The 13,087-nt window shown below is 35.5% G+C and overlaps 1 protein-coding gene across 4 annotated transcripts in view; it reads right to left on the minus strand.

The window, feature by feature from the left end:
• Positions 1-13,087, minus strand: part of GPCPD1 (glycerophosphocholine phosphodiesterase 1) — a 60,473-nt gene that overhangs the window by 24,350 nt on the left and 23,036 nt on the right. For all 4 annotated transcript variants that reach the window (XM_082359055.1, XM_082359056.1, XM_082359057.1 and 1 more), the window contains 6 exons: positions 12,351-12,474; positions 8,791-9,022; positions 6,623-6,785; positions 6,165-6,297; positions 5,344-5,398; positions 1,068-1,160 (listed from right to left, as the gene is read on the minus strand). In XM_082359055.1, the coding sequence (XP_082215181.1) occupies positions 1,068-1,160; positions 5,344-5,398; positions 6,165-6,297; positions 6,623-6,785; positions 8,791-9,022; positions 12,351-12,474 (800 nt within the window). The remainder of the gene's footprint in view (positions 1-1,067; positions 1,161-5,343; positions 5,399-6,164; positions 6,298-6,622; positions 6,786-8,790; positions 9,023-12,350; positions 12,475-13,087) is intronic.

Below are 13,087 nucleotides of genomic sequence, written 5' to 3' on the forward strand. Positions count from 1 at the left end.
ATGTTCTAATTCATTCTTCTACATGTAGCTGTAGAGTTTTCCCAGCCTTAACTTTAGATCAACACAATGGAAAATGATACCCAACACAGTTTTAAAGAAAATGCCAAAGAAAAGAGTTTTAAAGAACCCTCCTAGTTTAAGTCCCTCAGAAATCACTTGGTTAACTTGTATACTGAAGTCCAGATACTATATAATTACTACAATTATTTCTGTACAACAGTAATTATAATTTTAAAGAAATTATGTGCTTTTCAAATCTCCTTCTGGACTTTCTCCTCTGTCACGTCCTCTTTTCCATTCTCACCGTCTCTACTCCAGTTCAGGCTTGTCTTAAGTTTTGGCCCACATTTCCACTCCCCTTGTCTCTAGTCTCTGTCCTCTTAAGTTGTCCTTACATCAGGTACCAAAATATTCATCTGGAAGTTTACTTCTAAACATTTCCCTACTTGGTTCAAAAGTCTTTCAAAAAAAGTCCCTAGCTCCTAAGTCTAAACCCGTGAGGCTCTCCACTATCTGGCTCCGAAGCACTTCTCCAATTTTATTTTTCACTGTGGCTCTTCCCACTAGTCAAATCATATAAGCCTATTAACTTGAGAAAAAGCTTGAAGCAAAAAGAGAAAGGAGCCTGAAAACAAACACTCCGATAGCTTCCTTTCCTACCTCAACAGAGGGACAGTGGCAGAATGATACAGAAACCACGTGTAATATCCTTTTTTTTAAATAACATAAAAAAAGGAAAGTTCAGCAATACAGAGAAAATACTCTAGAAAATTAATTCCTGACTCTTCCCTCTCTCTCGATGTTGTAGGAAGGAGCTTGAGAGAGGAAAGAATTGGCAGTAATTCCCCAAGAAAATGAACTAACCAACTCTATTAAATAAATAATTAAGTATATAGTCATCCATCAGTATCTGCAGGGGATTGGTTCCAAGACTCCTCACAGATACCAAAATCTACAGATGCTCATGTCCCTTATGTAAAATGGCATAGTATGTGTATACAAAACTTCCTAGTTTTAAAACCTATTGTCTAACTGTAAGAGTTTAAAATAAAGGAATTTCTACATACCTTTTTCATAGTCAAACAACAGGTCAGATCATGATACACTACAGGCACAAAATCTTTTGAAAGATGTACATCAAATTCTACAAAGGCTGCACCCTGACAGAAATAAAAGAAACAAGTATTTGAAAAATATTATCTGGCCCACGATACATCTAAAACTATAAGAACATGAGAAATTTATTGTTCACCATAAAATTACAGACTTGTACACACAAAACTTCTTCATGAATTATTTAATGCTATACTTCAAGCTTTTCCTAAAAGGTAATTTCTTCTTTTAAAACAATTATAATTTCTTTTTTGCAATAGCACAGCAATTTTTTCCTGGCAAAATAATGGGTTCTGATCCTACTCGAACACACCCTGGGGCCCTTCTGTAGCAGTGGATAGCCTCCACCAGTGTCACCTCTGCTACTGCTATTAGCAGAAATGGCGCCTGGAGCATGGCCACCTCGCACCTCGTTGCCCCTACACACCTCAGATGGACAGGGGAACCTCAACGGTGAGGTGGGAACAAGAATAAGCTTCAGTCTCTTAGCTCTGCTCCTTGGTGCACTTGAGCAGTATACTTTACAACCTTTCTTAATAAAACCTCAATAATCATACTGAAGAGGAAACTATAACTTCTGCTGAAAAGAAAGAGAAAGCAGAAATGGGCAACAAGAATGATGCATATGCCAAATTTCCTAATAGAAGCCTAAACAGAAGAAAGGTGGACACAAATTAGACTTAAGTCAGATCCATCATGACATATGAATTAATCCAAATAAAGGCTGAGAACATAAACTGACATACAAATTTGTGCATTCACTAAAAGAAAGCCAGCTGGGATCAAAGAATACAAGGTTTGAGGATTCTGTAATGTGTCTATGGCCCAGAGAAGTGCTGTGTAAGAATGGATGGACACGTTTCCATCCCTTACCCTAGCTTTTGGGTCAAGGAAGATGCTCAACTTTTCAGTACATATGGATCAGAGACTAGAACCAAAGGAGCCTACTTCCTCAATGACTTCTGAAGCAGGAAATAAGCTTAGCTCCTTCTGTTGTCAACAAGATGATGACACAAATCATTTTTACCAAAGAGAACAAACCCTATGTCCCCTAAATAGTTACAACGATTAAAAGAAATTATAGCTTCCCAGTTTAAAAGTTTTTTTTTTTTTTAAAGATTTATTTATTTTATTGATTGATTGATTGCTATGTTGGGTCTTCGTTTCTGTGCTAGGGCTTTCTCTAGTTGCGGCAAGCGGGGGCCACTCTTCATTGTGGTGCGTGGGCCTCTCACTATCGCGGCCTCTCTTGTTGCAGAGCACAGGCTCCAGACGCGCAGGCTCAGTAGTTGTGGCCCACGGGCCCAGTTGCTCCACGGCATGTGGGATCTTCCCAGACCAGGGCTCGAACCCATGTCCCCTGCATTAGCAGGCAGACTCTCAACCACTGCGCCACCAGAGAAGCCCTAAAAGTTTAATTTTACATGATCACCATCCTTTAGAAAGATAAATTTACTAAGAGGTAAAACTTGATCTCAAAATTCACGTGTAAGGGACTTCCCTGGCAGTCCAGTGGTCAAGACTCCGCGCTTCCATTGCAGGGGTGTGGGTTCGATCCCTGGTCAGGGAACTAATCCCGCGTGCTGTGCAGTGCAGCCAAAAATTTTTAAAAAAGAAAAAATTTATGTGTGAGCAAGCTTTAAGAAATAAGCCAATAATAACCAAAATCTCTTCAAAGATGTCTTTAACATTAAATCAAACCAGCCTTTCATAACTAACATAAGATCCATAAGAGTACAAAGGGTTTCAACAGAAGAAAAGGGCTTAATGAAATCCTCTCTCAAAAAGCAGAGACCCTAAAAATTCTTTATTAGGGATCTTCATGTGTTGACAGCTAATAAAACCACATTTAGATTACTTAGCTACAATGAACTAAAACTGGTTCCAAATAATGCCCTACAGCACAACATACTCACAGATTTAATATCCTTTCAATACAAAGACAGAACTATCCACTATTAACATTTTTAAACATTAAAATAAATAATTATGATAATCAATCTAATATGTCATGAAATACAAAATGCATCATTATTTTATATACCACTAAGAGGGAGAAAAAACAACGCCAATCAAACCATGACAAGCTAAAACAGCTGTAAAACTATCCCAATTTTAGAGAGATTAAAATATGAAAAAAGTATGTCTTAGAATAGATGTTTGCTCATGTAAGTGATAAAGTTAAACATCTGACAAATCAAATTTATTTGGTGAACTATTTAAAAAAGCCTAAGTTTAAGGCATGTGGAGGACACTGGAAAAAAACCAAAATAAAATGAGATGTTCCTCCATTTTCCCCTTAGTTTAACTTGAGAACATGAGGCTTAACTTGAGGTATAGTGGAATGCAGGGGGAAATACGCAGGTTCTTGATTAAAAATGTCAAGTTTCAGGTGCTGAAAAAACTAAAAGCTAAAAAAAAAAAGGACTCACTCTGAATAATTATATAAAAGGAGTTAAGAAATTCAACATAATCAAGTTGGTATACAGGATGCAAACTGACAGACTTTAAAAAGTGTTACATAAAATCACTATCAAATCCTTCTGTAAACATTATTTCCAAAGTGAGTATCTAAATGAGCATAATAATTCAATTGATGAAATGCAGTGCTTAATGGGGAATGTTTTTCATTCCTCAAACACTTAAAATGATATCTCAAAAAAAAAGGATGCTTAAAAAACAAATGGGACAAAATTAAACTTAAAAGCTTTTGTACAGCAAAGCAAACCATCAACAAAATGAAAAGACAACATACTGAATGGGAGAAAATATTTGCATGTGATTATGACTCATGAGGAGTTAATATCCAACATATATAAAAAGCTCATGCAACTCAACATCAAAAAAACAAAGTACCCAAGTAAAAAACTGGCAGAAGAAATGAATTGACATTTTTCCAAAGAGGAAATGCAGATGGTCAACAGGCAGATGGAAAGATGCTCAGGGACTTCCCTGGTGATGCAGTGGATGAGACTCCGTGCTCCCAATGCAGGGGGCCCAGGTTCGATCCCTGGTCAGAGAACTAGATCCCACATGCATGCCACAACTAAGGAGCCTGCCTACTGCAACTAAGACCTGGTGCAACCAAATAAATAAATAAATAAATATTTAAAAAAAAAAAAAAGATGCTCAGCATCGCTAATCATTAGGGAAATGCAAATCAAAACTACAATGAGTTATCACCTCACAACTGTCAGAATGGCTTTCATCAAAAAGAACACAAATACAAATGTTGGAAAGGATGTAAAGAAAAGGGAGCCCTCCTACACTGTTGATGGGAATGTAAACTGGTATAGCCACTGTGGCAAACAGTATGGAGGTTTTTCAAAAAATTAAAAAGAGAACTACTATATGATCCAGCAATTCCTCTCCGGAGTGTACAAAGAAAACAAAAACACTAATTCGAAAAGGCATATGCACTGCAATGTTCACAGCACATTAGTTACAACTGCCAAGATATGGGAGCAACCTAAGTGAATGGATAAAGAAGGTATGTGTGTGCGTGTGTATACACACACACACACACACACACACACACACACACAATGGAATACTGCTCAACCATAAAAAAAGGATGACATTTTGCCATTTGTGATAACATGGATGGACTTGGAGGGTATTATGCTAAGTGAAGTAAGTCAGAGAAAGACAAATACTGTATGACATCACTCAGGTGGAATCTAAAGAACATAACAACTAGTGAATATAACAAAAAAGAAACAGACTCACAGATACAGAGAACAAATTAGTGGTTACCAGTGGGGAGAGGGAAGGCGGGAGGAGGGGCAATAAAGGGGTAGGGGGTTAAGTGGTACAAACTATTAGGCTTAAAATAAGCTACAAGGATATATTGTACAACACGGGGAATACAGCAAATATTTTATAATAACTATAAATGGAGAATAATCTTTAAAAATAGTGAATTACTATATTGTAGAGCTGTAATTTATATAATATACATCAACTATACTTCAAATTAATTAATTAATTAATATTTAAGAGGATGCTTAGGATTCCATTGTTTTAACTCCAATCTTCACCATGAGTCTAAATAAAAATGCCTAGAAATACTTTATCTTCACTTAGGAATATATTCAGAAAAAGCATAAATATTCTCCCTTTTAACCTATTAATGCAGACTGAAGGAGGCTCTCCAGACCTACATTTCTCTACTTTTCTACCTTTGGACCACCAGTCCAAAGTTGTTTAAAGAAAGAGAGATTCACTTACATGACTAGCAGCATTTCTTAAAGAAGCGATAGTATTTTCTTGAACTTTAGCAAGCCTGAAAGAAAAGAAATATATAGAAATATAGTTATCATTACTATAGAAAAGATAAATTTAGTAAAGAAGTCAACTACATTTTCAACAATGGACATAGTACTTATTCTCTATTTTGAGGCTAACTTTGCCATCCCCAAAATAAGACTGTGACCATCACTTGGTTGGTGTGTGCATTCATTCCATAAGTCAAGCTCTAACAATTTTAGGTATTTACAAGCTGAATACAGACATATCCTATACCACCCTATACCTCCCCAAGTGAGGTGACCAGTTAAGGAAAACAATCCTTTGCAATGGGCATGAAGTAGTGGAGAAACTTGCTCCCTGCATTGAAGCCTCAGGTGACTTGATACTGGCAGACCAGGGAAGGGTGGAAAAGGACAGACACACCAACAGGGTGAAAGTATGGAAACTGTACTGAGAACAGGTGAGGAAACTAAGACCCTGAGAGAAAAACATGCTGAAAGTCAGGACCACAACACAGACACACTGATGTCATCAGGCTGACTGCATCAAGCTCTCCCCTCCTGGCTTTCTAGTTTTAATGTCTCTCTCATCAATTCAGCAGAATACTAAAAAGACTGACCAGAATCTTACAAGAGAGTTAGTCTCTAATTAATTTGAACTGGAAACCCCAATTATCAAATTACATTTAAATCCCAGGGTAAGAATTAAAAGGATCATTTGACCTTTTAGTTGGTCAAACCTATTTAACTTTATCAAGCATGAGCTACCAAATGCTAGTACTACTCAAATATTCAACCTACTGAGCCGTTGTTGTAGAATTCCCTGCACCTCGATGTCCAACATCCAATGGTATTCTTGGCTTCCAATACTTGGAAAATGAAGATTTCATGTCACAATTGTATCCTGGTAACGGCTTAATAATTATATAGTCAACTTTCATGTGAAAAAAAGGGGGGAAGGGAAATAAAGACAATTAAAAAAAGGCTATGACGAGCTCAATTACACTTAAAACCCACTCAAAACAGCTTTATCAATCGATCAAATAGAAAGAAATCAAGTCAAAACGCATTCAAATTAAAGCTTCCAGAAAATTAGATATGTCCTTATTGTTATTGTATTTGTCAATATTCTAAAACATATTCTAAAAAAAATTATTAATTTAATTCTTTACCATTCTCAAAAGCTCAATTTGAAACTAATTAAAATCCTAACTTAATCTGCTTATTTGTAAAGGGTCACCCTGCTTCTCCAGGCTTACCTCTCACTTTGCCTATTGTTTTTCTGGAATTTCTGCTCATGATGGGAAGAGTAAGGATTCCAGCACTCTTCCCACTCTCTGCAATGGTGGATGATAAGAGGCATGCTGCACCCACATGTCCAGGAAGAGCATCGCCCTGAACTATGTGTTCACTGAGATCTTCCTGAAAAATGAGGTTAAGAATAACCCAAATTCTTTTACTTCAATATTTTCCATTTAAAGATCAAAAGACACCCTTTAAAATCAACTCAATCTATGGAGGAAGATCAGTAAGAAATACAACCAAATTTATATTCAGGTAATTTAGATAGCTTTGTTGTAATGAGTAACACATTTTCTTTTAGCATATAAAGATATTTAGTATATAGTATATTTAAGATTTTATGTGTTACTTTATTGATCAAAACTGTTGATTTGTACTTCTGATCCTCTAACATGTATTAGGTGAATATAAAGCTCAGACTGAAAGTTTTTAAGTACTTTTACATTCCAATACTAAGATACACCTGTAGTGACTTTTAATGTATACTTTATTCATTAAAAATGCATCTACACAGATGACACAGAGGGATAGGACACCGAATACTCAACTTTGAGATTATACAGCATATTTTATCCACCTAGTCTATGAATAAATTTGTATTTCCAAAACTGCTAACCAAATGAAAGGGAAGTTAGGCTGCTCGAGAGATTATTAAGAGGTAGGTACTAAAAGAACAAGGAAATGTTCAACCAAAACCTCATATTTTTAGAATAAAAGTCTCACAGATCTTATTAATTAGGCAAGATCTAATTATAAGGTTATAACTTTATTATAAGTGTTATGTACTGGATTCTAATCCATCCTGAATTTTGCTATTTTAAGAAACAGTGGCTAGGTGCTACTGTTGGGCAAGGAATATTCCCTACTCTCAAAAAGCTAAACTCTAATCTAGTGGAAATGAGAGTGGAAACACCAAAGAGCCAGGACCTTAGGGGAGGACCCAGTGTTATTCGTGAGGAGCAGCTGAACAGCCCATAAGCAGAGAGCTCTAGTGTAAAGTGGCACAAGCAGCTCTGGAAAGTTGGCAGCACAGATTCTGAATAACCTGGCACAATTTTCATAGCAACTATTTTTTCCTACATATTTATAATATCAAGTAAAGTTGCAAAAATGGGTCCACTGTTAAAATGAATTCTTATAAAATGCTTCAATAAACCACAGACTTCAGTCATAAAGGACTCAATCATGCTAGTTACATCAGTTTGCCACCAAGAGTTACACAGCCTGCCCTTACTTCTATCCTTGGAAGCTCCTCTGGATACAATTCATTTATATTTAGAATAGACACAGACATCAAAACATCTGGTCTTGATTTAAAACATCAATTCTGAATTCTGCAGCCTGTGGAATGAAAACCCCATTCACAGAAAGATAGACAAAATGAAAAGGCAGAGGACTACGTACCAGATGAAGGAACAAGATAAAAACCCCAGAAAAACAACTAAATGAAGTGGAGACAGGCAACCTTCCAGAAAAAGAATTCAGAATAATGATAGTGAAGATGATCCAGGACCTTGGAAAAAGAATGGAGGCAAAGATCGAGAAGATGCAAGAAATGTTTAATAAAGACCTAGAAGAATTAAAGAGCAAACACCTAGAAGATTAAAGAACAAACAAACTGAGATGAACAATACAATAATTGAAATGAAAAATACACTAGAAGGAATCAATAGCAGAATAACTGAGGCAGAAGAACGGATAAGTGACCTGGAAGACAGAATGGTGGAATTCACTGCCACGGAACAAAATAAAGAAAAAAGAATGAAAAGAAATGAAGACAGCCTAAGAGTCCTCTGGGACAACATTAAATGCACCACCATTCGCATTATAGGGGTCCCAGAAAGGGAAGAGAGAAAGAAGGGACCCGAGAAAATATCTGAAGAGATTATAGTCGAAAATTATTGAAAACATCAATTCTGAAGTTCTCAATTATATTTTTAATAGTATCTGAATCTGTCAACTCTTGCGTTTTTAAAATCTGCTAACATGTATAGAGGAGTAAGCATCTAAAAAGTTGTATGAATGATGCATTTACACAAATTAAACTATGATAAAAATCAAAACATATGTAAAAATAAGCTCTTGTCTGCATTGTCTCTCACCCCCCTCAGTGAAATATACTCACCTCAAAAAAATCAAATATTAGTTCCAGGTTATCTGGTTCCATTGTCTGTATACTATACTCTGTCCAACGATCAGGCTGTAAGCCATACCCACACTCCGGCTGTGAATGCCTGCACTTGAACTCATTGTCGCTTATTAAGGATATCTCCAGAGTATTGGACATTTTGTGAAGAACAGTGGGAGATACCCTATCATCGTCATCTTCCTCCAGACCCTCTAGTGTCAGCTTTACCCTACATAAAAGGAACAAATAATGAAATGCAAAAAGTGAAAAAGAGGGAAAATCCATATAAATGTTACCAAAACATTAAATTTAAAAATGCTCCTTGTATATGCTAAACCCTCAAATAAAAATATTACACAGACTACACATACTACAGGTTAAGGCATTAGTTATACTTTATAAAATAGTGATGTTTTATCTCCACACATTTCTGCAAAGTATTAAAATGAGATAAATGCTCATTATGCCTAAGGCTGTTTTCATTAATTCTTTAGGTTTTTTAAAATGAATCTAAAAGGACATTTACTATTATCCATTTATAATTGGCTATCTCAATTTCTTATGAGAAGTTTCACAAATATATATATAAAACAAGTACAAATTTGAACCATATTGTTAGTGTGCATTAGAAGACTGTTAGAGTTGGCAGTTGTAAATTTTTACATTTCCTCTTTCTTCTCCTCACCACAGTGAGTCCAGGTACTTTGTGAACAGTACATCATTAAAGAAAATTATTGTATTAAATATATATATTTGTATGTATTCATGGTTTTATGTGTACGTATGTACCTTTTTAATGAAACAAATGAATAAAAAAATAAACCAAGAGTCTAAAACTCTTATAGACTCCACAGCAATGAAAACAAAAGACAAGTTACCCAGGCTATTGGGTCACAAAGACTAGTTTACTCCCAATGAGAAGCGATTAGTTGCACAGAGCACTTGTAATGCCAAACAGTCAACTCAATTCTAGAATATTTCTTGCACCAACTGGAATGTACATAGATTAAGCAACTCTAATACCAGTGATGTAGAAGCAACGTTATTGTACAGAATACAGCTGCGCTAGGAAAACTTTTCATTCTAGATTTAAATGAGATCCACTTAATAATACAAGTAACAGAACTGTATTAGTGAGGCCTGCTCTCTCCGAATGACATTGCTGCCTTCAACCACCGTGCAGACTTGCCTCACAGGCACACACTCTGAGACCTTCCAGAGGGGATATGAACACAGGTTATTCAATTAGTAATAATGTTCCGTAATCATACTGTAAAACCAAAAGTAGCACCACTTTAATAATCCAAACAAAAATGATCATCTCTTCTCTCCAAACTCTTAGGAACAGTTCTGAACAACTGATTTACTGATTTTGTTGGTGAGCCTGAAGGAACAAACATTCTCTACCAGGACGTATGAAAAGCGACCACAAGTGGATAGTAATGAACAAGCAAGGAAGGAATGGAAGATTAAAAATGGCTATTCTAGGGACTTCCCTGGTGGTCCAGTGGTTAAGATTCCACGCTCCCAATACAGGGGGCAGGGGTTCGATCCCTGGTCAGGGAACTAGAATCCCACATGCCGTAGCCAAAAAAAAAAAAAAAAGGCTAATCTACAAATAGCAATGTGCATCTATCCGCCCCCCAAAAAAAATCAAGTTTAAAGGGATCTATGAAAGAATTTAGTTCTAAATGAACTAAATATTAAAGGTTTTACTCAAATAGCTATATAAATGTTATAGTCTATCATAAGTAACATTGCTTTCCAAGTTCTGGTGGAATCAAGCGAAAGAGAAACTTGTGTTGTTGAAAACGTGGTGGTAATGAGATAAAACATCATGTCTAGTGTTTTATTTAAAATGTAAATGCTGTTGCTAAGTTTTTAAAAGTCCTGATAAACTTGCAGATAAATTTATTTTCTAGCCAAGGAAGGCTTAACCTATCAATAATATGAATTTGGGGGAAAAAAGATGGTCAAAACAAACATTGGTTTCTAGCTATGCACAATTATTTCAGTAGGAATCAGTCACTTAATTTGTAGAGCCCAACTAAGTATGGTTATAAAAATCTTCCAGTTTAAGCCTAAGCAATACAATAATACATACAAACACTCAATTACTATATAAACAAGAACAGTACAGGACTCAGTATGCATGTGCAATCCAATCAGAACCCCATTAATTATCTATTAATTTTTTTTTTTGGCCATACCGTGGCATGCAGGATCTTAGTTCCCCAACCAAGGATCGAACCTGTTCTCCCTGCAGTGGAAGCAGAGTCCTAACCAATGGACTGCCAGGGAATTCCCTCTATTAATTTCTTAATTACAGTCAAAGAAAAAAAAAAATCCTAATAAGCCCAACCAACCAAGGCTTTATCTTCTACTGCTACCTTTATTTCACGGTCTTATGCTAATAAAACACTTTATAGCGGTTAATACAATTTATTTGCTTCCTTTAACATGTAAATAAAATATTCAGTTATTTATGACTAACTGGTTAGAGAATCTGTGATCAAATGGATCTTGCAGATCAGCCACGTGGTCCAATTACCTAGGTTTTTCAGAAGCAAAGCAGAGGCCTAGAAAAGCTAATGAACAAAGGCAAGGTACACCCAAAACTCTTACTCACAGAATAGCCAATGGAAAGGAATGTGAAGTGTTACCCACCCTTTCCCTTAGGTATTTTATGACTGGTATAGGTAAGTACTATAATATTTTCAGCAGTTGTTGTAAAACATTTATGGATTTACAAACTGCAACATCATTATCAATTTTATTCTGAAGATAATAAGTATTACTATTAATTACTTCAGTTACTGAAAATGGCCCTTTCAACCCAGCCCTGACATTTTGTCAGAAAAAGCTGCATAACGTATCAAGACTTAGAACTCTCAGTCCCAAAGTTACAAAAATTCAAATGATAGGGCTGCCTCGGTCGTTGAGAAATCAGTTCACTCAAAGATATACATGGTGACATTACAGAAAAATTAACTTACTTACTATTTTGTTATTTATACAAAGCTTGACATCTAAATCTTCTTAAGATTAAAATTAAACTAATCTGGAACTGCTATGGTAACTGTGACCTCTCCTTAACGAAAAAGTTTCTCGTTTTCAAGCCACTGGAAAATTTAGGACACTGAAGTATATTTCCAACAATCATTTTTCTCTGTTCATGCCATTCTCCCCTCATTTAGCACAAAATCACTTCGTTACGTCAATTTTAAAACAAAATATTTACTGCTACACTAAGAAATTTTAAATGGTAGAAACTACAAAGATACATAAGCCTAGAAATCATTTATCTAAGTAAAAACAAAATTTTCTGGTTTCCAATTTGGAGATTAAGACTAACATAAGTACATTTAACTGTAGCAATCTTCAGGCAGGGAAGCAGTTCACTCTCACAAGACACTGTATTTATTAGAAAATGTGACATTATCTGTAAGTGTGTTATTTTCTTAGTTTATACACATAAAGGCTATAACCAGATGGATCAGAAATCTACAGCATTAGTGAAAATAAATAGCCTAAGTAACAAATACACATGGTCATACCTAAATCTAGATTTTTTTAATTTTTTCTTGGTTATTGAGACAGGAGGTTTCTCAGAATAATGCAAACGTAATCTGATTTCAGTCTGACATGTCAGCCATCCAGAATCCAGAGTTTCAACACCATCTGGCAAAGTAAATATGAAGAACAGTAATTAATATACACATTTTTAAAGCCAATCCAATAAGTACAATATATATTGACAATTCTAGTTCACATTCACAGTTTAATATACTCAGGTTATCTATCACTGGTATTTCTCTCCAAAGCAAATATATAAGTAGTCTTGTCATTGAAAAAGAACTTTTATATCAAGTAGGGGGGAAAAGTTAAATGAACATTAACAACTAGCCAAACTTTAGCACTAAAGTAAATTAAAATACTTCTGTTGAATATATTATTGAAGTAATACAAATCTATCTCAGAAAGAATACATATTCCAAGAAAGCTTCTAACCTAGCATTTGTTCCACTGGCAGTGGATCACTACTACACTTCCAAAGCTTCACATGAAATATTCAGCTGAAACTAGTTATTCCACTAGTGCTGGCAGTGGAGATATGAGGTGGTAATAACAAAACAAATGTATTCTCCATTTACATATTCTGCCATAGATAAACTGCATGATTGTGATAACACTGTTAGCACTGTTTAACTTGAAATTTCTTACTAACAAAGGTAACAACATTTTCATAAATACCAGGGAGCTGACAACTGTTTTGGGCCTAAGTTCTTCATCA

The sequence above is a fragment of the Balaenoptera borealis genome, assembly GCF_965194805.1.
Source record: "Balaenoptera borealis genome assembly, chromosome: 16".
In the NCBI taxonomy this organism is placed as follows: domain Eukaryota; kingdom Metazoa; phylum Chordata; class Mammalia; order Artiodactyla; family Balaenopteridae; genus Balaenoptera; species Balaenoptera borealis.